The sequence below is a fragment of the Aulonocara sp. 'chitande type north' Nkhata Bay genome, linkage group LG2 (genome assembly GCF_057382095.1).
Source record: "Aulonocara sp. 'chitande type north' Nkhata Bay isolate Kocher_YH1m ecotype deep benthic linkage group LG2, A_spYH_male_GT1.1, whole genome shotgun sequence".
In the NCBI taxonomy this organism is placed as follows: Eukaryota; Metazoa; Chordata; class Actinopteri; order Cichliformes; family Cichlidae; genus Aulonocara; species Aulonocara sp. 'chitande type north' Nkhata Bay.
Window position 1 is genome coordinate 26221516 of NC_141345.1, and position 27905 is coordinate 26249420.

Below are 27905 nucleotides of genomic sequence, written 5' to 3' on the forward strand. Positions count from 1 at the left end.
TTGTGTAATTAGTCGGTAAATGTCACAATGCCCATGATTGAATGTTAGCCACTTGAAGACAAATGTGCTAATTAATAGAGGTGGGAATCACCATACATCCCACGATACGATATTATCACAATACTTAATGCACGATACGATATTATTGCAATTTTTTAAAATATTTTGCGATATTCAGATTCTGTACATAAAGGTAAACTTTATCAATATTCATTTTATCTAATATCAAAGTCTCGCACTCAGTCTTTCTCTCATTTCAGTCAGTTTTATTGTTAACAAACTGAACGGTTTGTATTACAGTCTAGTCCAACTTAACTAAATGCAACCATCTGGTACAATTATAGCTATTCTGAACTACGCAATTTATGAAAACTATGCAGCCCCTTCAGCAACTGAAGAATTTGAAAGTAAATTAAAACAAAATATAATTTTACATTAAATAAAAAAGTTTTAAACTTAATTAAAATAAAAAATGTCTTAAATTAAAATAAGTAAACTGTCATGTTTATTGCTGCAAAAAAAAAGTTAATCTTTTGCTCAGAAAAATATCACGATACTACACAGTATCGATTTTTTCTCACACCCCTACTAATTAACTATATTTAAAAAAAAAGGGGGGGGGGAAAGGGGGGGGGGGAAATCCCTGCATGAGTGCTTAAAATTTCAACATCTACTGCCTTCAGACTTTAATCTTACAAAACTGATGCATGAAAATGCAAAATACTGTGTGCGTTTTTCTGTGCTAAACAAGCCCTTAAATGTCTCTTATGCAATGACAACAGTGAAGACAAAGGCGAGGCAAAGCTATTGAATTTAATTCAATTCAGGTTTATTTATACAAACCACAACAATCACCTCAAGGTGCTTTATACTGTAAGGTTCTGAAAACAACCCGTAACGATCAAACAAACCCCTATGAGCGAGCACTTTGTGACAGTGGGAAGGAACAACTCCCTTTAACGGGAAGAAACATCCACAAAAGGAGAAGAGAAAAGACAAAGAGAGCATAGTTCTCCTAAATCTTCTAGAAATATTCTCCCATACTCATCTGTGCACTTTTGCACTATCACCAGATGTTAGAGTTGTTACTTTCATTAGGAGGAGATTGAGCAGAACTTTCCCAAATTACATATGTCAAACCCTCCAGGGCAGTTTAGGTCATGAGATAAATGTGTGTGCCAGACGTTCTGAGATACAACTCCAAATATCAAGAGAAATTAGGCCTTGAGGTCCTCTGTGGGTCCCCTTTATCACCTGTAAATAATTAACTAAGCGTCTCACTGGCTCCAGACAAAGTAAAAGGTAGGTGGTGATCACCTTGAGACATCGAGAGTAGCGTCTGATTGAATCAAAATTAAAGATAGATGGAAAGCGAGAGAGGATTGGTGAGAGGCAGTGGAAGGAGATGGCATTTCTTAACAAGGTAACAGAAAGAGAAAGAAAGGAAGTGCGACAGTAAGGAAGGAGATACAAGGAAGATAGAAGGTCAGATTCATTAAAAAGATACAAAGGTATGTTTGATTTCCTTTGCCCCGAGCTATCAGCGTTCCAGAGTGATTTCACTGGCACTGAGCTAAGTTTCGCCCAGATAATGATCAGTAATACAGTGTCTACACAGGCAGAGAGACAGGTAGAGATAGAAATTGGCCAGATACACAAACAGCGGAAGGCAGACAACCAATTCAGGTTTAGCCTTAAGAGTAATTTTATTTTGGCAAAATCAGTATCTCTTCTACTTTTTTAAAGCTCATTTTTCAAAGTGGAACTTTTCTGTGTAATCCAACATCACTGGATATAAAACAGTCTAGAGAGGCTGGAGGAGAATGTGTAGGGATTAGGGAATTAATAAACTAGCAAACCAAAAGTAACCATTTCAGTCACCATTTTATTGGTTATTTAAATTTACGGCATGGCCTGGATATGATAAGGCATGTGAAACTACTTGTTTGATACTATAGCTATACAAAGACAGCAGAACGCAGAGGTTCCTATTATCCTGATGTTGGATTGTCCATGCATCACTCCAAACAGGTTATTTCCTCTGTTTGGAGTGATGCATGCACAGCCCTTTGCTGTGTTACATATTCAGAGCAGTGCCACAAAACAAATAAAAACAAAGAGTGGAGATTCTTATTAAACTTCTAGAAAATGCAACTATTTTCCCCAATTATAACTAATCATTCTTGTAATTATTATCTCCAAATGTGAGATATCGGAGCAGCCACAAGTTCTGGCATATCTTAGCTGTTTATGTCAATGCAATTCTATTTTTCTGCCTTAGATTAATTGTAATTTAGGCCTCAATTACACAATGCAAATGCGACATGCTTAAAGTTGTAACCACAAAGTTGTACACTAAGCCCTGCAGATCAAATCAAATCAAATCAAATCACTTTTTATTGTCACATCACATGTGCAGGCACACTGGCACAGCACATGCGAGTGAAATTCTTGTGTGCGAGCCCCACAAGCAACAGAGATGTGCAAACACAACAACACAAACGAGCAAAATACAAGAATGGCCAACCTGAAACTAATAAATATATGTACAATATATAATAGTGTATGCATTTCTGGATGTGTATACTAAATATTTTCCTACGTGTGTGTGTGTGTGTGTGTGTGTGTGTGTGTGTATACACATTTTTACAAATTAAATAGTAAAAAAATAAAATAAAATAATAATAATAATAATAATAATAAAATATATAAAATATACAGAGTTGAATATGTGCAAAACAAGTGGCATTTATATACAGTGTGGAGTGCATAATGTTGAAGTTCCAGTAGTGAAGCTGAGGTGTCTATGACGTGTTCAGCAGTCTGATGGCCTGATGGAAAAAGCTGTCTCTCAGTCTGCTGGTACGGGACCGGATGCTGCAGAACCTCCTTCCTGATGGAAGCAGTCTGAACAGTTTATGGCTGGGGTGACTGGAGTCCTTGATGATCCTCCCCGCTTTCCTCAGGCACCGCTTCCTGTAGATGTCTTGGAGGGAGGGAAGCTCACCTCCAATTATCCGTTCAGAGCACCGCACTACTCGCTGGAGAGCTTTGCAGTTGTAGGCGGTGCTGTTGCCATACCAGGTGGTGATGCATCCAGTGAGGATGCTCTCAATGGCACAGTGATAGAAGGTCCTGAGGATGCGGGGGCTCATGCCGAATCTTTTCAGTCTCCTGAGAAAGAAGAGGCGCTGCTGGGCCTTCTTCACTGTTTTGTTTGTGACTCTCAGATGACTCTCAACATGACGCTAATGCAAAATCATTTAGGAATTATGTATCAACGTAAGAGCAAGGTGTATAGTCAGGAAAGACCAACAAAGACTGTTTGAAAGTGGTGAAGACAGTCTCAACAAGAAATTCGAAAACACTCTTCACGCTGGTCAAGACTCTGGAAAAAATCCCTGAGCAATTGGCACACATCAGGAGAGCATAGGAAGTGTGGAGGCAGGAGAAAAGAGAGCACAATCTGTCCTCCTGTGTGCTCTCAGTAGAACTGTGAGACTGAAATGCCAGGGAAAATTTAATTTAGCGAGGGGATTTAGCCTGTTCAGCATCTTACAGTGCTCTTTGTTTTGTCAGTGTCTTTTTTCCCAGTGACAGCTGACATAAAAATGATCTATTATTACTTTAAAAATCTCATTGACCATAACCAGCGCTGACTTACGCCGTTATAGAAGATCATCTGCTGGATCGCTTCATGTCAGGTCGAGTCATTGTTTTACAGGGGAAAGTAATGATGTGCAATGTCACAGAGTGCTGCCTCAGGGGAGATGGCAGATCAAATGAAACCTCAGCACCCCCGTGTCGATGTGTTAACCTTCTCTGACAAACAGGCAAACAGCAGCAATGGATTTCTGAGCACATCAGGATTAAATGTTCATTAGGAAAACTCAAGAGAAATTACTGGTTAACGCATGTAATTAACCTGCAATTATGGCCTAATTCTTAAGATTTTTCTAAATTCTCTGTTGTAGACAATTTATTTTCCCAGAGCTTTTGTAAGTTACAATTCTGCAGAGACTTTCTATCATCCGTTTATGCCAAGCAGACACTAATTTGTCCCCATATAAATGCAGTTCAGAGATGCATGTGTTTCACAGTCTTCTAAACAATCCAAAAAATCCCCAAAAAACAAGAAACAACAGCAACAACGAGAAAGACAAAAAAGCGGAGGTGGAACTTTAACCTAACACTCTGCAAAATGATGGAGTGGAGGCTTGAGACAGAAAATAAATGAGAAACTGATAGAGTTGGGAGAGGGAGCAGGAGACTGAGGAGTCAAAGGGAAAAGTGGGAGTGATGTGACTGACAAACACACATGTTCCCCATAGGCCCGCTACCACTCAGTGATAAATAAAGGTTATTAGTGTGGTTTAGGGAAAAGTATACTCGCAAACATGGAATCTGAAGACTACCACTCTGCCTTGTCAAAGAAAAACAACAATATTCACCCTGCTCTCCAAATAAATTGCATGCTGCAGCGTAGACTCTTCTACAGCTATCATTCAAAATCAAGGGAGTGTGCAGCAGACATAAGATACAAAGACTGAAATCTATGTACAGAAAGTGTTCGATGCCTTTGCATAGTCATATGACAGGCAACAAATTCATTTATTCCCAATCCTCAGACTATGTGGCCCCTTGCGTGCCCTATTCCATCTGTGTATATATTTTCTGTCTTGTAAAAGCCTTTTTATGGAAGTGCAGAGTTCAAGATGAACTAAAAAAATGTAGCTATAATAAATATATATTCAGTGTTCACTTTGCCATTCAAGCCGAGCGTCCAAGTGGAGAAGAAAACTGATTAAAGTGACTTTAAAGCTGGCTTGATTGTTTGTGCCGGATAGTATTTTAGAAACTGCTGAGCTGCTAGGATTTTCCCACTTAACCATCTCCAGGGTTTACACAAAATGGCCTGGAAAAGAGAAATATCCAGTTCTCTAGGTGAAAATTACTCGTTGAAGCTGGAAGTTAGAGGACAATGGCCAGAGTGCTTCAATCTGATAGGAAGGTAAACATTCATTAAAGCCATAGTATGCAGAAGAGTATCTTTGAAAGCACAACATGTCAAACCCTGAAGCAGGAGACCACACCTGTCAGTAAAGAACAGAAAACTGTAGGTTCAATTTGCATGGGCTCACTAAAATAGGGCAACAGAAGATTGGAAAAAATGTTGGCTAGTCTGATAAGTTTTGATTTCTGCTGCAACATTCAGATGGCACGGTCAAAACTTGGCACTAGCAAACATGAAAGCATGGATCCATCCAGCTTTGTATCAACGGCTGAGCTGCAGCTGGTAGTGTAATGGTGAGGCGGATATTTTCTCGGCACACTTGGTTCCCCTTACTACCACTTAAGCATTGTTTAACTCCCACAGGCTACTCAGTATTGTTGCTGACCACGTCCATCCCTTTATGACCACACCGTACCCATCTTCTGATGGCTGCTTCCAGCAGGATAAAGCATCATTTCACAAAGCTCAAATGATCTCAAATTGGTTTCTTGAACATGACAATGAGTTCACTGCACTCAAAAAGCCTGCACAGCCACCAGAACTCACTCTAATAGAGCACCTTTGGGATGTGGTGGAACAGGACATTCTCATCATGGATGTGCACCAACTGTGTGACGCTATCATGACAATATAGGCCAAAATCTCTGAGGAATGTTTCCATCACCTTGCTGAATCAGTGCCACAAAAAAGCAGCTTAGAAAGCAAAAGCGATCCAACCTGATACTAGCACAGTGCAAATAATGAAGTGACACCTAATTTAAGAGTTCAAATTCTTTGAAAAACTCCAACAATATAGCAAAATCTACTGCTTTGTATTCTGTTACTTTTAAGCTTGAATACTTTACTACACTACATCCTACATTAGCGTACAAAAAAAGCAAACAAACAATAAATAAACAAACAAAAATCCAATGACTAATAAGTTTACCTCTTCTGTTACATAAGGAATAGTGGGTGACTGTTTAACACAGGGTTAATCAGAAAATTTTTAATTAGATCTCAGGTTGCAGAAAAAGTGCTAAATGTTGCCCTGGCAGCAAATTCTAAGGCATCTATATTCAGTGTTTACTTAATGTAATGGAAAGGAATTTAAAGTGTCTTGTTTACTGGGTTTACTGACAGTTATATAAATGTTTTAATCATTAGACTCACCTTAACAGTCTATGTGCTCATTATAAATAAACGGTATAAAACGACTACAGGAGTAAATTTAAGTAAAATGGTAAATGGTCTGTATTTGTATAGCGCTTTTACTAGTCCCCCCTAGGGACCCCAAAGCACTTTACACACCCAGTCATCCACCCAGTCACACACTGGTGGAGGCAAGCTACAGTTGTAGCCACAGCTGCCCTGGGGCAGACTGACAGAAGCGAGGCTGCCATATCGCGCCATCGGCCCTTCTGGCCAACACCAGTAGGCGGTAGGTGAAGTGTCTTGCCCAAGGACACAACGACCGAGACTGTCCGAGCTGGGGCTCGAACCGGCAACCTTCCGATTACAAGGCGAACTCCCAACTCTTGAGCCCCAAGTATTAGAGCATAATGTGTTTTCCAGCCTCAGTGTAGCCCCACAGTGTTTACAGGAAGATATGAAAACATGCACATTATATTTAAAAAGAGAATATTATGTTTGGCTCATTTAAGCACTTCTTGTAAATATAACAAGGTCAAATCAGTGATATTAACAATTACAATAAATTTGTGTAATTTATAAGCTTTAAATAGTGATGTAATCATACACAGTTGAACTTGATATCATATAAAAGTAAAAGCAAGTCTATTTATGATTTTAAATGATGTGTTATATGTTTTTAAAACTTGATCTCAGAGCATCTAATACCTCCGGGGTTGCAGCTGAAACAATCAGGCACACACTACAACGCTATAAGAATACATGCAAGCATAACATCGGTTTAATGGAATATGCTATTGTCATTATAGCTGGATATACCAGAGCCTTAATGATGGTGCCACATACTGATAAGTCGTGTAATTGAAATGGTGTGCTTCTTTTTTGCAGATATGCCTCCTGGCTTTAAATGGACTTGATCCAGTGCTTTTACCTTGTTACGAACGACTTAAAGTCCTTAGGGCACACATGCTTAGTGGGTTTTTTTCTGTTACTTACGTACTGCTTAGCACCCGGTTGGATTTGGGCACTTAACCACTGTGCATTTTTCTAATATAATAGTTTGCTCTTTCTTTAAAAAACAAGCTGTTCTTCTGCTGTTTGTGCTTATATGTTGGAAACACCACTAATTCCCATTCATACATAAGTTGCATGAATGGGAATTAGTGAAGCCACGTAAGGAAAATGTTGTTGTTGTTTCATGAGTTTTAGCACAGACAGATGTGGTCAAAGTGATTCCTTAGTCATTGCTGCAGTAAAAAGCTTTGAAGTAAAACTTTGCTGTCTGTCAAGAAAGGCACTGCATGCTAATTTTATATCAGTCAAAAGTAATAAGCAATCCCATTGGATTAATTACTGACATGTTAATGCTAAAAATAGTAGATTTCCTAAGACTGGAGCCAACTAAAGGAAGTTTGGCAAGCTACTTCTTGCTGCTCCCTTATTCCACACCACAGCAGGTAGTTTGTGTTTGATGCGGCATTTTTTTTATACTATGTATGGTGGCCCTGAGAGGCCAAATGGACAGCAACTTAAGAAAACACCAGCAAAAAGAAAAACCCTGCAAAAGCACACAAAACACAACGGAAATAGGAAAAAACAGATTTCCAAAAGCACAAGGGAAGTGTTTCTCAGGAGACAATAACATGATAAAAGACACCTAGCATGTTTTGGGTTCCTGCAACTGGTCCGTCGGGTTATTGTCTCCCCAGAAACATTTCCCTTGATGTTTTTTCCTATTTCCAACGTGTTTTGTATGCTTTTACAGCTTTTTTCTCATTGCTGGTGTTTTCTTAAGTTGCAGTCCGTTTGGCCTCTCGGGGCCACCGTATGGATGCCCTTCCTGATGCAAGCGGATCCTGAAGTCACACTTATAACATATGAATACTATGGAGTCAATAACAAAACTTTTAAGCAATTTTAACCCCCTCAAAATAGACACTTGAAACTTTTTAAATGCAACTGATTGTAACAATCAAAAAAGTAAAAAAGTAAAATCAAACCAGCTACAGGCCCGTGTCAAGCTGAAGCTCACCAAACGGTCAATTAAACCATCCAACGATATCAGAATCAGACTTTATTTATCCCCAAGGGGCAAACTATGACTTCTGATATAACTATGACTTATGATATGACTTCTGCTCTCTATAGATAAATAACCAATCCATGACACTCAGAAAAAAGACAAACGTCTCACTAAAAGCACAATCAGATAACATCAGCATGGATTTATCACAGTGGAAATGAGAAATTTTCCTTGAACATGACAGCCGCCGATGCCCTTTTGTCCCCACACAGCTTCACAGTTTGTTTCAAAGTTTGAATCAATAATTGCTCCAAGACATTCATAAGACTGAACACATTCCACCGTCTGACCCTTAATGGATGCGATCTCTTGTGTATGAGTACATGTTCTAAAGCCAGTGATCACATATTACTTTTTAACAAAATCATCAAGGACTGTGCCACGGTTGGGCTCATTATCCTGGAGCTGACTAACAATAACAGAGTCATCTTGATACTTTAAAATGAGCCTGCTTTCATACCCAACTCTGTACACACATATTTGTGTATGGAATAAATAATAGATAACAGATAATAAATAAGGGTAAAAGCACACATCCTGTGGGATGCCAGTCGCCTTCTGATTAAAATGTGAGACTGAATTGTGTTGAAGGTCAAAGAAAACTCAACAAACAGTAGCTGAAGTATTTCCTTCTAAGTGTTTAACAGTTATGTTCATCAAGGTTATTGTGGCATCATCTACTCCTTTGTGTGGTTTATAAGCTAACTGCATAGGATCAAGGATATACTTAGTTCGTTGAGATTTTCAATTATTTTCCTATCAACTGATGTAAAGATAATTGACAAATGGATTTAGGAGCAGGAACTAAAACAGCTTCTTTCCATGCAACACTGTGCCTGTGAAGACTTTTTAAAAATGCAGTGAAATACAGGTCTCAGCTGTTAAGCACAAGATTTAAATAAACAACCATAGAAATTGTCAGGTCCATGACATATATTTAGTCATATGGAGCAGAAAGCCTTTTCATCACTCCTTAGGGCAATGTTAAAATACTGATTATTTCCAAGCTTTGAAGCAGTTCCTGAATCATTATGGCGGAAAAAAAGTATGAAAATGATTTTAAAGATGATAAAGTATATTAGCTAACCTAAAGTCTGAACAGAAGCCATCCAGAGTGACCTGACTGCATGATTTGGGTCTTTTTTCATACTGGACCAGTCTTAATCAGGTTTATTTGCAGCCATTTTATTCTTTAAGTAAAAACGAGAGAAGCCTAAAACCTGAAAAATCCATAAAAGTACCCATAAAAGCAAAACACTTAAAACACACAGAACATTTATACAAGGACGCCAAACTCTCACTGCTGGTCGCTGCGTGTGCACGCACCATTATCTATAATACATCATATATCTAATAATAAATGTGCATTTTCCCATATTTACAACTGTGCATATGACAAAACAAACAAAATTTAAAAAAGAAAAAAACCCACTATCATCTATTCCTTTTTATTAAATCTAATTAAAGTGAATATTAAAACAATAGCCTGCATGAACACTTGTACAGGTACACATTAGAGTGCACACCATCTGTCGTTCTTCCTGTGTCTGAATCTAAGCAGAGAAAAAACCCGAAACAAGCAAACACAGAGGGGCAGTAACACAACAGCACTGTTTACTGATAAAGTGATGCTTATGGTCCTGCAGTTACAGACGCAGGTGTAGTGTCGAAGTGTCGGAGTCGAATTTCCCAGAGGAACCCACCCGAGGGATTAATAAAGTTCTATCTTATCTTATCTTATCTTATCTTAGTGCGAAGTGAGATATTTACTAGTCTGGTACCAATGTTCAAACTCCGTAAACACAGTCGAATGACTGCACATATCAACCTGATGCAATCTATTGACTGTTACCACAGGAACACAATCTCACACATACGCAGAGTGTTTTCCTCACCTACTGCCACCCCCATCTGTTTACCATTTTATGTTGCTGATCTAATGAGAGATTCTATCAGGTTGGGAGACGACAAACATTTCACTCATCCCTGCCACCTCTGAATGCACAAACATTTGGACCTGCTATCTGATCGATGGTTTTTAGGACAGACTGTGCTGAAAAGGTCAGTGAGAGTCATAAAAAGAGGAAGACAAAACCATAGATGAACTTATTTAAATGAGAAATAGGGACAGAAAAAATAGACCTTAGTGAAAAGAGTCAAAGCAGGAAGCCAGACAGAAAAAACCCCCCAATGCTGCATGCTGACAGTGTCCAAGATCTGGAAATAGATTTCCTTTTTTCCCACAAACTCATCCACTCTGTTCCCTCTCAGAGCCAGACTCTTAGCAAACCAAACACATAATTATAGTTTTTATTGAGCAAAGACAGAAGGGAATTAATTAGACAGCAGTCAAGTTGTTAAAACACTTCTCTGTAACCGCATCACTTTCTGTTCCCGCCATTCATTCAGACTTAAGCTAATGGACGAGACTGTAAGATAAAGAAAGAGTTGTCATTAATTAGCAGACACTGAACCTCGGGAGCTTTATAAATGCTTCACAATCAAATAGTAATTAGATAAGACCTCTGAGAGTACAGTTTGATTTCTGTATGAAGTATAGATAGATATATATATATATATAGAGAGAGAGAGATAGAGAGAGAGAGATAGATAGAGAGAGAGAGAGATAGATAGATAGAGAGAGAGAGAGAGAGAGAGAGAGAGATAGAGAGAGAGAGAGAGAGAGAGAGAGAGAGAGAGAGAGAGAGAGAGAGAGAGAGAGAGAGAGAGAGAGAGAGAGATAGATAGATAGATAGATAGATAGATAGATAGATAGATAGATAGATAGATCGATCAACACTACACAAAGTAAAACCATTCCACCAATCCCCTATTTGTGAGAGAGGAAGTCTGTAACGATAACAATCCATCCTATTCCTTTGCTGCTTTCCTTTAGATTGCATTTCTCTACCAGAATCTTTCCATCCATCTGCTGAAATCCTATTTCCATGACAAACAATAAGACACACACACACTCACTCCATCACTGATCCCTGCAGCTGTCAGAGAATGGGTGGGGGTGATGGGACGGTAAGGAAAGAAAATAACATAAGTAAGGAGAGGGGTGACAGGAAAAGGATGGAAACACTTTGAATCACCAGAGAGTTTGAGGGATTACCAGTGAAAGGATGTTTGTGTGTGTGTGTGTCTGGTGAGACATAGTAGAGTGCTTCTGAAGCTGAAAATTGCTAAAATGCAGATAATCTTTTTCAGCTCAAATAAAGACAAACACGACTAACTACGTAACCGCCTAAATAAAAAGGAAGCAACTTTAAACCTGATGGTTAAAGAAAAAAGATGACTATCAGGTTAAGTACTCACCAGCCTTCTCGCCATTGTGCAGTGGTTTGCTGAGCTCCTGACTGGGCAAGCAGGGACATAGCCCATCACATTTCACTGAGATTTTCTTCCCAGACAGGCAGCTCTGGAACTCCAATTTACACTGTAAAAAACCACAAAGACCTTTTCAGGGTCTAATTCCCACAATCACTGATGACAAGAGCAAAAAGGAAACACTAATTTGACAAGTTTTTTTGTTGTTGTTTTGCGTTTTGAGAATGATGTTAAAACTTTGAAAATAAACTCATTATTTTGATTAAAAAAATGCTGAAATAGTATTTCAAAGAAAACAATTGGGATTGTGAGGATAAATTTGTTATACAGTGTGGTGATACGTATAAGGGCTTTGAAGAGATGGTGCAGAATAAAACTAAACATGAAATAGTTAATTTTGTAAGTGAAATAGCTGGCAATGGACTTGATCTTATGCTCAACATTTCCACTTTATTCTCAACTTATTCTTGAAATTTCCACTTTATTCCTAACATGAGCAATACAAAATCCTTCAAACATTTTTTCCTTACACTTGAGATACTACACAGCTAAATAAATAAAAATAAATTCATCTGCATGTTGTATAATGTCACCTGTGGCCTTGCAAGCGCTATGAGTGTAAGACAACAAGCTGTCATTGACGAAATCATTGACAAAGTTTGCGGGAAAGAAATAAAAATAAAAACCAGAGTGCATGGGTGTATTAAAGATCCCTATTATATACTGCAGTCTAAGGAGGCAACACTTCACGAGCACTTTCAGTCCAAAATATTGCCCTGAATCTACAACTTTGACCTGACTGAACTGAAAGATGGTAACTATGAGCAAAAACATTTTTCTGCAAACCATGCAAACAAGCGTGAACTTTGGAAGATTTGGCAAGCATCAGGAAGTGAGTGTTTACTATAGAATTTGTACTGAGCTGCGTTATGTGGGAACTGGATGTTACCTGAGGTGAAAACAAATAATGGCGCTCCTTAGCTGGTATGTTTAAACCATGGTGGTTTATTATTCTATATATGAAATTACAACAAAACAAAAACGTGAATATTTCTTATTTGAGCTGATTATGGGAAACATTTGCTGATACAGGATTGGTCATTTATCTTGGATGAACAAATATGTCCGTTAGGCAGTCATGTAGACATGCCATTAGAAACCGAGATTCCCGTTGACATTCTATTATTCACTGCAGTACAAACCTAATGCAACCCAAAAAGCAAGACGGACTACTTCTGAATGTAATTTAACAGCATAAATCTCATTTCAGGTAAGTGAGGGATAAGAAATTGTTTGGACTAGTTGGAGGAAAAAAAATCCAATTACCAGACCCTTCCAAGTGGAATAATGAAAACTGAAATGAGATATGTAAATTCTGTTTGCGAGATGATGACGACAGGATTTGTCAGAGTGGGACCATGACGGTGCATAAACATCTATACGCATATCACGCCTTACACAGGCTTAGCCTTATCCTTCCAGCACTTTCATTTCCCACGTTCTAATTCAAATCCATCATTTCCTCCCTGTCACCTCTTTGATAGCGCCGCTAATGTTGCTTAATGAAATCTGTTGACAAAGGAACAGTGCTCTGTCCTGTTTTCAACATATTGAATTAGCTGTCTGCGGATGGGAGAGGGAGAAAGAGAAAGAGAGAGAGACGGGTGGGGATAGAGGGTGGGGGAAATGGATGTCCTCCCCCAGTCACTGTCAGAGAGAGAAAGGCACCATGAATCTTTATGTTTGTCTCTCTCCTGGGGTTAATGTGGTTTTGATGAAACAGTATTTTAACACCTGACTTGGTCAAGTAAAAATAGAGGTGAGGTGAGGAGAGAAGCCGAGGGGAGAGGAGAGGAGAAAGGATGATTTAAGAGGAAGTAAGTAATGGATTTAACTTAGTGGGCCGAAGCCTCTCAGGAGATAAGAGCACTGTCCTCTTAATAGGATATTGAGTGTGTGTGAGAGTGTGTGTGTGGTTATGATGAGGGAGGCATGTAATGTAATAATAAAACATGAATAAGCTTGAGACCAGCAGCTCACTGGTGAGCAGAGTTTAAGTTGGGCCACAGGGACCCATCACTCCAGCAGCTAACTGAACCCCTCCAACTAATTTACCACAGAGAGCAGAGGGATTTCCTAGCCCTCCCCCGGCTTTTTGTTCTTCCTCTTTTTTCGCCTTTAACACGACTCCTCCTCAGCTCAGTCCCAGCTCACAGGCAGTGTTGGTCATTAGCGAGGCCTACGTCCCGACTTCTGCGGGTCAGGGCACAGACCTTGATAATCGCAGTTTGTGTCATACTGATTGGTTGGAGTTGCAGTTGTGGATTTCGCTGGTGCAGTAAGGATGGAGGTCTGGGTAGGTGCGTGGGTCAACAAAACATAAGGATGCGCATGAAAATGTTTATTAGCCAGTTAGCATTATCTATTTACTATTATTTTTGTACTCCACCTCCTACCCTATGACCCTAACCCCCAGCAGGTCGTGGCAGACCGCTGCCAGAGATTTCCTCTTCTTAAACGTTTTTCCTTGCCAAGGTTGCCAAGTGCTTGCTCATAGGGGTCAAGTGGTTGTTGTGATTTTCTCTGTATTATTATAGGGTCTTTACCTTACAATATAAAGCACCTTGAGGTGACTGTTGTTGTGATTTTGTGCTATATAAATAAAATTGAGTTCATTTGAATTCTTCCCTCAGTCCTGAACTGGAACAGTGTGGTTAAGAAAATGTATAGATGGATGGATGTTCTCTAACTATAACATAAATGGAAGCTTATGGAGGCTATTTGAATCTACAGCACACTTCAACCACAGTGTCACCGTGCTATAAAGATCAATGTATGTGTGTATGTGTGTATGTGTGTATGTACGCATGTATGTTCCCTTCTCCTTCTAGACGAGTGGACCAATCTTGAACAAACTTTGCATTGAAATTGCCTAGGGCACCGTGAGTGCCAACATCTATATAGCTTATACAAAAATTCTATCTAAATCTCACAATCATATATATTTGTACATTTGACAGTTCAATTGAGCAGTTATCTTCCAAAGGAGCTGAGGAGATTAACATGCTTAATGCCCCCCAAAAATTTCCAACACACAAAAACATATACTGCTCTACTTTTATTGATTGTGTCTCATCAGACAAAATTGCGCTGTTAAGGTAAGTTCCTGACTGAAATGTTGGAATACATTACAGCGAAAGTGACAAAAAGTCTTCAGTTCCCAGATTGCTGCATTTTGCCAATAACTGTCATTAAGACTTTGAATTAGCTGTGTAAGACACTAAAGTGCTGTCCATTATGTTTTACGGTTTCTGTGTATTGGACTGTGTTTCACTGCTGACAACCAAAGGGTTGAATACAAGGACAAGAAGTTAAGATGAACATGGACGTCAATAAGAATCTACAGTGTGTTATACCAAGGACGGAGCCTCACTTCTTTATGGCATTTTCTGCCCCTGGATATCGATCTTCGCCTCCCCCAGCCCTAACTTCTTCTATTTACTTTCTTCTTGACTTATCACAAAGGTTAAACCGTGAAATGTCTTTTCTAATTACATGGTGAGTTTGTGTCTATGTGCGATTTTATGTAGCTCAGGAGGCGCTTACAGGTAGGAGTTAGTGGCTAGAAAGAATTGCACGGGACAATGGGTGAACAGTTTTTCCAAAATGCCCAGTGACATCACAGGCAATGTGATGTTTTGAGAAATTTGCTCAGCAGACTATTGGGAACCTGCAGCTCAAAATGAATCAATGCAGTGGAGGCATCTGGGTAGGAAGAAAAGGTGACGACTGATGAATTTGAAGAAGAATGAGCACATTGAGTAAGAGCATCAAAACTATAGATGCTCATATTCCAATGATGCTAACAGAGTTATGTCTCACCTCGGAGGAGTAAGTGTGCCCATCAGAACCACAAACAGGAGTTGACTGGAGGGCTGAGCAGAGCCTGCATTTCCCATGAGCACCAGCTTCAAGCCTATGCTTGTGGCCTGCACTGCCTTTCCTGGGTTTCACACTGGTGGAGAGAAAAAAACATTACAAACAATGTTTTAGACCAGCGGTCTCCAACCTTTTTTGAGCCACGGACCATTTTATGCCCGACAATATTTTCACGGACCGGCCTTTAAGGTGTCGCGGATAAATACAACAAAATAAAACTAGTACCGGTACTGAAAAAAAGAAGATTTATTCATAACACACGTGAAAAGACCCAGGAAAACCGAGTTTTCAGAGTCAGAAGAAGCAGATTTTCTGAGAAGTCCCTTTCAATAAGCAGTGTAATTATGTTTGATCCAAATCTTGCAGCAATTTCTGTCTAAGTGCTCTCATTGAACACCCGGCTGCCTCCTGATCTATCAAGCAGATAATAAAGCTGAAGAGACTCTTGAAAATTCTGTAAATTTCTGTAATATTTCTCAATTTGGAGAACACCTCTGACCAAGTGAATGTCTGACATGTATAAAATATTCAAGAACAAAAAATAGTAAAAAAATCCATTCCAGAAACCCCCCCCTCCCAAACCAAACCAAACCAAACAAAAAAAACTTTCCCACTGGAATATTACCGTAATTGTCGGGCTATAAGCCGCTACTTTTTGCACAAGCTTTGAACCCTGCGGCTTTTAGTCAGGTGCGGCTTTTCTATGGATTTTCCATGATTTTTGTCATATCGTAAGACGATTTGTTTTGTTTGTTCCGGTGTTGTGCGGCACTACGTTGCCTGGCGGAAGGGCATGTGATCAGACACACAGTATCGGGTTCAGGAGTGGTATGTTGGTCACATGTCCATCCGCCAGGCAACATAGTGCCGTACAAGTAGCGCGAAAAACAAACTTCAAAGTACCGCTATGCGACACTGGAGAAGAGGACTTTGGTGGTTTTAGTGCGCAGGAAGATGGTGGTGAATGACTGACTTTTCTTCTTGTTAAAGCCGTGTCACTGCACCTGAGCCTAAAAGGTAGTCCAATCTATTTTTCTGGTGTGCTGTAGGTTATTGTTATGTACTACATTTGTTACTCATTCATGAAGCACAGTACATGTTTTGTACTTGTAATTACCGCTACTTGTACATATACCTAAAAAGTTATGTAAATATGTACCCATAACTTGTTTTTCAAAATATTAATAAAAGGGGTGTGTCTCCAAACAGCCATCTCTTTCCTGACAATTCGCTTTGTGCATATTCTCTTACATATGATAAGTCAACATTGAAACACCTGCGGCTTTTAGTCAGGTGCGGCTAATGTATGTACAAAACAGGATTTTCCCCTGATTTTAGCTTGTGCGGCTAATATTCAGGTGCGCTTTGTAGTCCGGGAAATACGGTAACTTACAAACGTTTTCACAAATATTTTGTTCTGATCAACAGTTTCATGTACAGTTATGTAAACTGGTAAGTTTTACAGCATACACAGCAAATAAATCATTGTTGGCTAAATTATCCAGTCCTGAGACTCGTTCATTAAGTGAATTAAATACCTTAATCAAATATACAGCAAAGCATTACAAAAAAGATACTAAATATAAAAAAATGGTTGGCAAATATCCTTAAAATGAGGGCCCGGTGGCGCCAGTGTTCGGCAGCCTCGCCTCTGTCAGTGCGCCCCAGGGTGGCTGTGGCTACAATGTAGCTTGCCATCACCAGTGTGTGAATGTGTGTGTGAATGGGTGGATGACTGGATATGTAAAGCGCTTTGGGGTCCTTAGGGACTGGTAAAGCGCTATATAAATACAGGCCATTTACCATTTACCATTTAAAATTGCAACTATTTATCCCATATTTTAAAATTTAAATAAACACAGCTCGCAGCTTTCAAATGAAGTGAATAATCCAAAGGTCAAAGGATTAAACATGGAAACCATTTATGAACCAAATAAAAGAATACATAAAACACAAAACAAAAAATGCAACAAATCACCAAATAAGATCAAGATAATAAAAGCACAGGATTAAGGTATTACAATCTTCAGTCACCCCACATTTATTTAAACATGTGCAAACCTACATGTAAATACAGTATATAAAACAAAAAACAGAGTTTGTACAATTCTAACAAGCCTGAAAATCAATATTTGTTATGACCAAATTTATTCTTGAACAAAGCCTGACCTCTCTGAGAGAAGCTTTTTTTCAAATTTCTGAGTTTTTTAAATAGTCTTCACCTCCACAGAGCCTCCATCGTGTTTCTCAGATGGCTGTAGACACTCACTGTGGTATCTCTCTCCTGACCTCCTCCGTACATACTGACAGGAATCTGAGCTAAAAATGTCACATTTGGATTCATCACCGTATAAGACCTGTTACCACTGATTTTCAGTCCACTTCTTGTGTAATCTGGAATACCTCAGCCTAAACTCCCCATTTTCCTTCCTTAAGAATAGCTTCTTGACAGCTATCCTTCCACTGAGATCAGTTCTGATGAGGCTTCAGCGAACAGTAGATGAATCGACTGAAGGCCATATTTATCTCTCAGGTCCTGTGTCAGGTCTTTGCTGGATTTTTTACTGTTTCTTAACCTGTATTGTTCATCTTTTGTAGATAGTTTTTTTTTCCAGGCTTGTAACTTCTTCTTTTGTTGTCTACACATCCAGTTTCCTAATCTAAAAAAAGTACTATTTCATGCCTATCAAACTGCAGCATTTAAAACTGGTTCTCTGCTAAACTATCTGTGTGAACACAACACGGGTGCATTCTTGATGTTTGAATGATTCATAGGTCAGGGTTCAGTGGCTTAAGAAATCCTGAAAATCTTTTAAAAAAATTGTCAGGTAGAAGGACTGGATTGAAAACGAGTGAACAAGCAGCCAATGTCCAAAGAAAAACTTAGACAGACCTACAGAAAGCCTGAATAACTGAACTATTGCTCCTGATTAATTGAAAAAAAAAATCAGTCTTGCTCCTACAAAGCAAATTATATATACAAAATGAGGGGTCGTTCAAGACTTTGTCCCAGTAATGTACATTTAAGTCTATTCCATTATAAAATCATGTTAAGAGCGCAACAAACTAACTAAACTAGTTAATGCTGCTAAAGCACAGCAGGCATGCACACATCACTGAAAAATAACCCATACAATCAGCTAAATGTAGACAAAAGTTCATCACAAAGGCCAACGCTTCCCCTCATCCATCTCCCAATCATTTTATTAGAAGACAAGACAGTAGCGATATTTCCATCTCAAACAGACAAAAGAAAGTGATCATTATCTCCCTCATCTAACAATATATTTCAGCTACCCGCTGAGAGTTTCCAAGATGCTGTAGTCTGTAAGGTTTCTGATTTGACATAAGTACAACCCCGTCACAGCGGGACAGAGGGGGCGAAAAATTATAAACGAGCCTCCATAATGGTTTTTGAATTACAGCTTGGTTGCTAATGTAGACGTTCAAGCCTGCAGCTAAATATTATCACCCCAATAAGAAAAGTCAGTTTTATACTCAAATCTTTCAGTTTGAAGAGGAAGACCAAAGAGTGCTTGGGATTTTTGTGTCGACAGCTGTTTAGAAAAGGAAACTAATTTGCATAAGGATTTTTGTTTGTGCTGTTTACAGGGAAGCAGTGAGTAAAATCTAGATAAACAGGACATACTTCATCACTGTGTAAATTATTACACAATATGTGTTTGCCAATGTCTGGAGAACAACAAAGTTTGGATTTGGCCTCTAGGAGGACACTGAATCGGTTTTATGCCAATTGGTGCAACTAGTTTATCTTAAATTGATTCAAAATAATATACATATCATTGTCAAAAGCTCGGGTGAATGATAATACTTGGAAATTTCACAGTCCAGGTGAATAATTTGTCACATTAGAGCGAAAATAGCACTTGTAATTAATTTAATACAAATGGAGGGAAAGAAAGGATTATAGTCAAGATTCTTAGGAGCTAATGACTTGAGGAAATCAATTAAACCCAAGACAGAGACAGAGAAATATTCTGATGTCTTCTTGAAGAAATGCTTCTTGAACTGAAAAATTGAAAACCCTTAAAATTGGCAATGGTTGAAAACACAAACAAATTGGGTGGTGACAGAGCAAACAGATAGTGTGATTAAAATTAATTGGTGTTGGGAATACGTAAGCCAATGTCTGTCATTGAAGCACGCTGAGTTATTACACAGTGCTAACACACAAAACACAAAACGATACTTGTTTGCTTTTGCTTGATGTAATTTGTTGAAACTGCCTTGCAGGTAGTTAGGATATTGAAGTTAAACTTGGCATAGCACTTTAAAAGATATAATAAGTTGTAGCTTTTCGAGCTCGCTTAATAGCACAAATTTGATTTAAAGAGTGAGAAAAAAAACTCCCGCTGCTCTTCGGTATATGACAAAGATAATATGTGTTTCGAAACTGTTTCAAAACTGCTCAAAAACACAATTAACGTTGCATTATCATAATCACATTCACAAACCTGTTTCTGATGTGTTGTAAAGACTGCAACAGAGTATGTTGGAGATTCACATTATAATAGTGTGTCCCTTTCATCAAAAAGTACAAGCTCACTCCAGTATTTTTCTCGATCTTAAGATTTCTTTTAGCTTTACATTATTCTTAGGTGCAATTTAGATGCTGGCCATTGTTAAAGACAAACTTAAATTATAACAAATCTCTCATTTTTCATGCTTTGTTCCTCAGGAGCCAGACTTTCTTATCATTTTTAAAGTGGTCTTCACCTTTCTGAAGGTCTTTCAAAGCGTTTCTTAGACATTGGCTGCTTTTTCACTCATTTTCAGTCCAGTCCTTGTATCTGTTTCTGGGTTTGTTAAAACACTTAACAACAAAGTGTTCACACATTAAAAAGGCACCTAAGTCAAGGAACAAACCACTGTTGTGTCTATACATAACAGGCAACTTAGCAAAAAAAACCAAAATTTTGATCCACCATGTAATACCATCTGGAAAAGTAATTGGGAACTGCATGATTTTTCTGCAGTGACCTGAAACACTCGTAATGTAGCAAAAAGCATACCTCATACTGTTCCACACAAAGTGGAATCATAGATTGGCCTCCCCAGTGTGGGATGTGGGATCATCTTGACAGACAACAGAACAGAAGGTGGACAATATCCAAAGAAGAGCTTTGAATGTCCTTCAAGAAGCCTGAAGAACTATTTCCAACAATTACTCAAAGTACAAGAAATCTTGCTCGAGAAAGTTCAGGCTGTGCTGAAGAATAAAGGTGGCTGTACCAAATACAACTTTCAAGTTATTTCCTTTGCAAAACATGAAGAAATGGGGGGTGGCTGAAGACTTTTCAAAGCACTGTAACTGACTCTTACCTGTGGCCTGGCTGCTTGTGATTGGTGCAGATCGCCGTCTGGTAGTCATGACTGACACAGATCTTGTGAGGAGGACAGCGAACCTTCAGGCATGGATCCTTGGTGGCATCTGGTCCTAAAAATGAGAAAGCAGAAACAAACTTCATCTCTGAGCTGCAAAGAATAAGTTATCAGAAACGCATAGAACAGGAGGATCAGCACAATGAAGCGCTGGGGTTGAAAACTGATGCAGCAAAACATCCAGCTCCTCTTTTGGTTTTACAGTTGGCGGGCTCTTATGTTCTACTAACTGAAGCAGGCAGAAAAATAATGAGTTGGAGAAAACGACAGAGGAGAAGAATGGTAAAAGGTATGAAGTAAACGTTGAGTTTTCCGCGTTGTGAGCTGCTTAATGAGTACTATTCTCTCCGAGCGTCAACCCCATCTTCCTCCAAATCAATCTCCAGAGTGACATTATTGCCGTGGCAGCCAGGCACAGCTGGCTGGTGTCCAAGATGACAAAAGATCAAAGCAGCTCATTGACTCTGAGCATTGTGTCATTTCACACTAGGCTAACAGCACAAACCCGCTTTCATTTGACAGACTGAGGAAAAGGGAAAAAAACAAAAAACCCCATAGGAGGCGTGTGAGGTGAAAGCGACAGTGGGAGTAAAAGAAAAAGACAAGAGCTTTTAGCACAAATGGAGTGAGAGAGGCCAGCCAACACCAGCCAGTGCACTCTGGACTAGTGGTCATAGTAATTCTGTCAATGACACAGTCTATACCAGATATGTATAAAAGAAAGATGAAAGCCCTTAAAATGGACAAACCCGAGTGACAAGACAAAGCTAATAAAATGAGATCAAAGACGGAGCGGGTTTTTAAACCGCATACGGAGACTGCATGCTGTCCCCGCAGTGAGTGGACAAAAAATGATTTCAAATCCTAAGTTAATTAAGAGTGAGTACAAAGTGTATAGATCAAAGCCCAGCATTATGTGCAAGTCATTACCATGAGGCTGCTAACATCATAAAACAAGAGCGGCCTTGTCTCCATTAGGAAACTAATGGGTTGTGTTTGAGCCACAGCTGGTGTCTGATGCCAACATCAAGTAGTTTCTGACCTGATCACACACCGCGCTACGGTTTGCATTATACTTTATCATCATTAAATTGTCCAGAAGTCCGAACACGGTGCTGCAATCTCAACAATCTTTGGGGAAAATATATAAAACAGCTATGTATATAAATTGTAAACATGTGCTACTGTGAATATCTGGAGCTGTCAGATATTATGGAAGAGCTTTCTTTATCTCTGAGGAAAATGTACAAACCAAACACTAAAGATGGTGAAGCTTAGATAGTCTCAAGGAAAGAGATTCATAGTCCCCTGTAGACATCTGTCATAAATGAGCAGCACACTTTTCTTCCTCCTTACAATGCGTGAAACGCATGCACAGATGCAAAAATACATTTATAAGCCTGCATGGCCTCTTGTAATCTCCAGAATGCAGAGAGAGATGGAAGGTCAACCTCCCTCCTGATAGCTGTCTTTTGTGCAATGTGCTTCTTTTGCCTGCTGATTTGGGGGCCTGTCCTCACCTCCATCTATCAGCACTGGAAGAAACCCATCTTATTTCACTTAGCTGAAAGATGGCATTACCACGGAAGGAAATGAGAGATGAAGGAAACGAGAAGAAAGTGACAGAGGAAGGATGGAGGAAAGAGGGGGTGGATAGGTACCTGGTTAACAGAGGATTGGAGGACAATTTGGGATCATTGGGCGACCTCCACTCTTAGATAAATTGGAAAACAGACACACACACACACACACACACACACACACACACACACACACACACACACACACACACACATACAAATAAGGGACACCTAAATACTCCCAATCACAGAGGATCCTATCATATGTAAGTTTTATGTAGTAAACAGTAAGAAGTCACTTTATAGAGACAATGATAGTCCAAATGAAATATTGTGTTCAGCTGGTGTTGAGAGTATTTTGGATAGGTGAAGAATTACAGTAGATAAAAATTAAGTGAAACCAGGACAAGAAAAAACAAGGGAAGAGAGAAAAAGGGTGAATAAAGCAGGAGAAGGTGGAAGAAAGAGGAGCCAAGATAAGGATGAAAGTTTAAGGAAAGGAAAGAAAAAAGATATTGAAAAGAGAAGAGAAGATGACAGGATAAAGAGGATGGAGAGAAGGCAGAGAAGAGAAGAAGCGACTAAAAGAGTGCTGGGTGACAGAGAGTTTTATCCATCTATTTAAAGCTTGAGTGAGCAGCACTGGTGGTTAAACCGGCCAATCAATTGTAATGCAGGAGCACTGCAGCACATTTGCCACCTCTCTTTCAGTCTCTCCTCTGCTTTTCTCAAGTATTTCTCAAGTATAAGTCGAAATGCACAAGTAACAATCAAATTGCACTTAGTAAAAGTGATTTTACTTTAAAATGTTCAATTTTTACCACATTTCTATAAATAAACCCACTCTCTGCTGCGGATATGATTTTTTCCATAAAGAAACAGAAAGTGCAAAAAATCTGGTCCTCGTCTGTGAGCATGAAGTAAATATGATTCATTGTATGACACGCGCAGTGGATAAACCATGCTTTGCTTTACAACTGAGAACTCATAAAGGAGAAAAATATGGAGCAAATCATGTGTGTGTTCTTTGTGTGACGCTAACCATTTCTGCAGAAGAGCAACAGTCTTACTCACAGACACCACTACTAATTTGTTTAGCCATTGTCCTTGGCCATATGTAGGGATGACTGATTCCCCTCGGGTGAAGGGTTACCAGTCTGTTGGGATGAGACAGATGGAAGAGCTGGCAGAGCTGTAGCTGAGGGTGAAGAACGCACAAGATGCCTGCAGAGCATTAACAAATGCCCTCCGTTTGAATTCAAGATTGGCATATTTATTTTTTTCCTGTCATTAACAAACATTGTTTGTATATAAACACTAGTTTGTGGGGCTTGTGGCATGGAATTCAGCGTTTTAAAGTGTACAATAATGGCAAAGTTGAGCTTCCTCAATGGACAAACTCTACGACTTTTAAGAATCTGCCTTTGAGAATCTCTTGGCCTACACATACATAAACAATGCATGGCTGTTGTAGTGCTTTGAACACTGCAAACCCAACATCAGCCCCACTCCCATCTGGTCAGATCTGCTTTTATATAGTGTAGTGAGGATCAATATACTCCCTGGTTGGTAGCTCACGCTCAGAGAGCACAGCAAACACATAAAAGAGAACACATTACCTGCTGAAATCAAATGTTGTGCTGCATCTTAGTAGGAAAGATAAGCTCAACTGAGTGAACATTAGGATCAAAGTCACCCTCTTTAAGATCATGTATAAATAATATCCATATATGTCTATCGGTGAGAGATTAATCAGCTCTCAGCATACACATAAATCATTGTGTTAATGTTTTGTCTAAGCGGCACGTCTTTTATGCACTCTAGTTTTAATAAATGCCTCACGCATTAATTTTCAGAAGCCATAATAATAAAACCCAATACTTCCATCACTCTGTTCACTATGTTACATACTGTTACAGTTTATCTCAAATACCATCTTTCAGCTCTCATATAACTGACAAAAGAATTGAATTATGACTGCAGTGATTCACTTTGTGCTTATATGGCAAGCTTTTAAAGATGCAGTATATATTTTTTTCATACGTGTGTGTTCTATGTATATCCAAATCCTTAGGGACTAATAAAGTATGCTGATTCTGATTCTGATAACAGTGGGTCTCATACTCATCTGTCATATTTTAGTAAGTTCTAGTGCTATAAGATTATTATTATATGATTATTATTTCAAATAACTATAGATTAGATGCGTAATGATTTATTTGCTTATAAAAACAGGCGATAATTAACTTTTCCTGATGTCTCAAGAAAGGTGTCCAATTATAACAAAACGTCTCAGTTTTTCAGCGTTCAGTCCACTGTGATACTACTCTCTGCTGATGTAACTCAAATGCTTGGAATTGTTTCTTGGCTCAACCACATTATTTCGGTGTTGTATGGCAAGCCATGGGTGATGTCTCTTTTGGTAAGAAGATTGTAATACTACCTGCATGCTGCTAATAATTCAGACCTCTCTGTCTCAGATGCAATAGTTTGGAAAACCAAACTCATGACTTTATGCATTTTTAAAACACAGGGAGAAGTAAAAAAAAAAGGAAGAAAAAAAAAGGTAAACAGACTGCTTTTTTAGAGTTCTCTTTTACTTTTATCCACCAAACAGTTATTACTATGCATACAGTGCTTTTCTCAGCACAAACCCTTTTGATGAACATATTTTAGGAACCTGTACCTTTCCCAAAGACACTTTGACCAATCCTCTGATTAGTGGACAACCTGCTCTACCTTTCGAGCCATAATTGCTCTAAATTATTCCCTCGTTTTCTGCAATTTTCACACTTTGCAAAGCGTTCTTGTGGTCCACAGATCAAAAGTTTGAAATCCCTGGTTTAGAGGAATATGCCCAGAGGGATACGGGAAGAGGATTTCAGTGATTTTAAACTCCCTGCTTTTTTTCAAGAGATAAAATCTGGCAACTGTAGTAAAGTGATGACATTGTTGTAGTCATTATTTAAAAATGAAACTTGCAGATATGGAGGTTTAATGTCCTCAGTCTCCTCATTTTCCAGGAGATTCAATCCCATACATAAATTGTAGCTATTTAATTGCTGCAACCCTTCCTGGCAGAAAAGCACATTGTACTTGTGGCTGTAAAATGTTATCACAATTAGAGCTGACAGTAAATGACCCTACTTGCTTACGTTTTTGTCTTCGCAAGACTTTTTGTCCCTCTTTTTAAAACTTTAATGTTCCTTAAGAGGCAGGTAAAACTTCCTAGAAAAGAAGCGGTGGAAGATAAAACACTCCTCTTGTGTCCTCTAATACTGGATGAATGCCAGGGTGAAGTGCAGTGATTGGGTAATAAAGATAGAGTCCAATAGTAGAGGCCACAATCCCAGCAAGCCCTGCCAGAGAACAGACCGTAACCTCAATTTAATTGTTGTTGAGCTTTACATGGGTCAGCCAGATATTTTTAGTAACCTTTGTGTATGGATGTGTATATTCCTTTATTCATTCTGTTCTCAATTGCTCGCCATTGTTTGTGCTCCTCAGATAAACAGCTACTTTCGGCTGCTCCCTTATTCACTAGAGGTCACAGCAGGTAGCTCTGCATATTTGACATGGCAGATATTTACATGAGATGTATCCTCACGCAACCCCCGAGTGATGTGTTTCCACCTGGGGTTGAACCAGGGATCTTTGACTTGTTAGGTAAACGTGTTAACCACTTTTTTTTTCTAATAACACATAAGCTTGAAATTAAATAAACAAGAGCTCCAAAAAACATTCCCAAAGGACAAATTCACAACTCTTATTAGAAATATGAGCACCACTTTTAGGCTTTGATACACTAATTAAAAAGGTGTTTCTTCTCTTTTGCCTTAGAGGGTTAGAAATAAAAACAAGACGGGGAAAAAGAGAGGGAGATAGACAAACATATCAATAGGAGATTAAAATCTTCCCTCTATGCTTTGTGAACATTCCTCGGGATCTTACTATTTGGCCTCAAAGAGGTTCTAGAGCAAAAGATGTCAGAGAGGAGTGATAGAGGGATGAAAGCAAGCACAGAGAGCCTTGGGGACAGCACAGGGAAAGAGCAGAATCACCATCCAGAAAATTAATTATTGAAAACATGGGCAAATCATATTATTGTGGATGTAACTGAGGAATGGAGAAGATAAACAGGCTGCTACAGTTTGAATGTCAGAGAGCACATTGGCTTACGGAAGAAAAATATCTAGAGAGAGAGGCTATTGACTATCACTTACAAGCTGAATATTCATCACTGCCAAACAACCATTATATGCACACACACATATACACACTTTATTGTGAAAATCCCTAAAAGAGGACGCTTTGTGAAGCTGTGGCTGGCAGCAAAACAATTCTAAAAGGACACTATGAAAGAAAATAATCAAAGAGTCTTTGAAGACAGCTTCAAAAAAAAAGGCACAAAGATGCTTTTAAGGACAACATGCCTACTAGAGGACATTAATTTCTGGTGGAAGTTGTTAATAGTCACGGATGAAACAAAGTTAATGCCAAAGCTACCTAGCCTGTCTTGCTTGAAGCATGTTTATAGTTTTTACTGTTGGTGTGAAGAACAGAGCAAAAATAACATAGCATATGCATGAAATTGTCTAGTTTGGGATGGAGACACACTTTTAAAGTGTTCAAACAATGCTAGATGTAGAAGCTGGGGGGTCATGTTGCATCCTCGCTGAGAAAATAAAAACAGGACGTCAGCTGAAGCAAGCTGCTGATAACAGCTGTTAAAAGGCAAGGCAAGGCAAGGCAAGGCAAGGCAAGTTTATTTGTATAGCACAATTCAACAACAAGGTGATTCAAAGTGCTTTACAGAGACATTAGAAACAAGAACAAATAAAAAGCATGATTTAAAATTGATTAAAACAAGCAAATAAACTAACTAACTAATTAACAAACAAACAAACAACAGTATATAAAATCAAAACAGATAAAATCAGAACAGTAGATAAAATCAGTAGTTAAATGTAAGTTTTGAAATTTAAGCTTAAAGTGTGGATTTGGTGCTTTATTCAAATGCAGCTGAGAACAGGTGAGTCTTCAACCTGGATTTAAATAAACTGAGTGTTTCAGCTGATCTGAGGCTTTCTGGGAGTTTGTTCCAGATATAAGGAGCATAAAAGCTGAATGCAGCTTTTCCGTGTCTGGTTCTGACTCTGGGAACTGATAAAAGACCGGATCCAGATGACCTGAGGGATCTGGATGGTTCATACTGGGTCAGGAGGTCATTGATGTATTTTGGTCCTAAACCATTCAGAGCTTTATAGGCCAGCATCAGAACTTTAAAGTCTATCCTCTGACGGACAGGCAGCCAGTGTAAGGACCTCACTGATGTGGTCCACTTTTTTGGTCTTAGTGAGGACTCGAGCAGCAGAGTTCTGAATGAGCTGTAGTTGTCTGACTGATTTTTTAGGTAGACCTG

General features: G+C 38.9%; 1 protein-coding gene across 2 annotated transcripts in view; it reads right to left on the reverse strand.

Annotated features, from left to right (window-relative positions):
* Positions 1-27905, reverse strand: part of spock1 (SPARC (osteonectin), cwcv and kazal like domains proteoglycan 1) — a 126537-nt gene that overhangs the window by 12412 nt on the left and 86220 nt on the right. For both annotated transcript variants that reach the window (XM_086313661.1, XM_086313671.1), the window contains exons 5-7: positions 20844-20958; positions 15444-15576; positions 11550-11670 (exon numbers count right to left, since the gene is read on the reverse strand). In XM_086313661.1, the coding sequence (XP_086169787.1) occupies positions 11550-11670; positions 15444-15576; positions 20844-20958 (369 nt within the window). The remainder of the gene's footprint in view (positions 1-11549; positions 11671-15443; positions 15577-20843; positions 20959-27905) is intronic.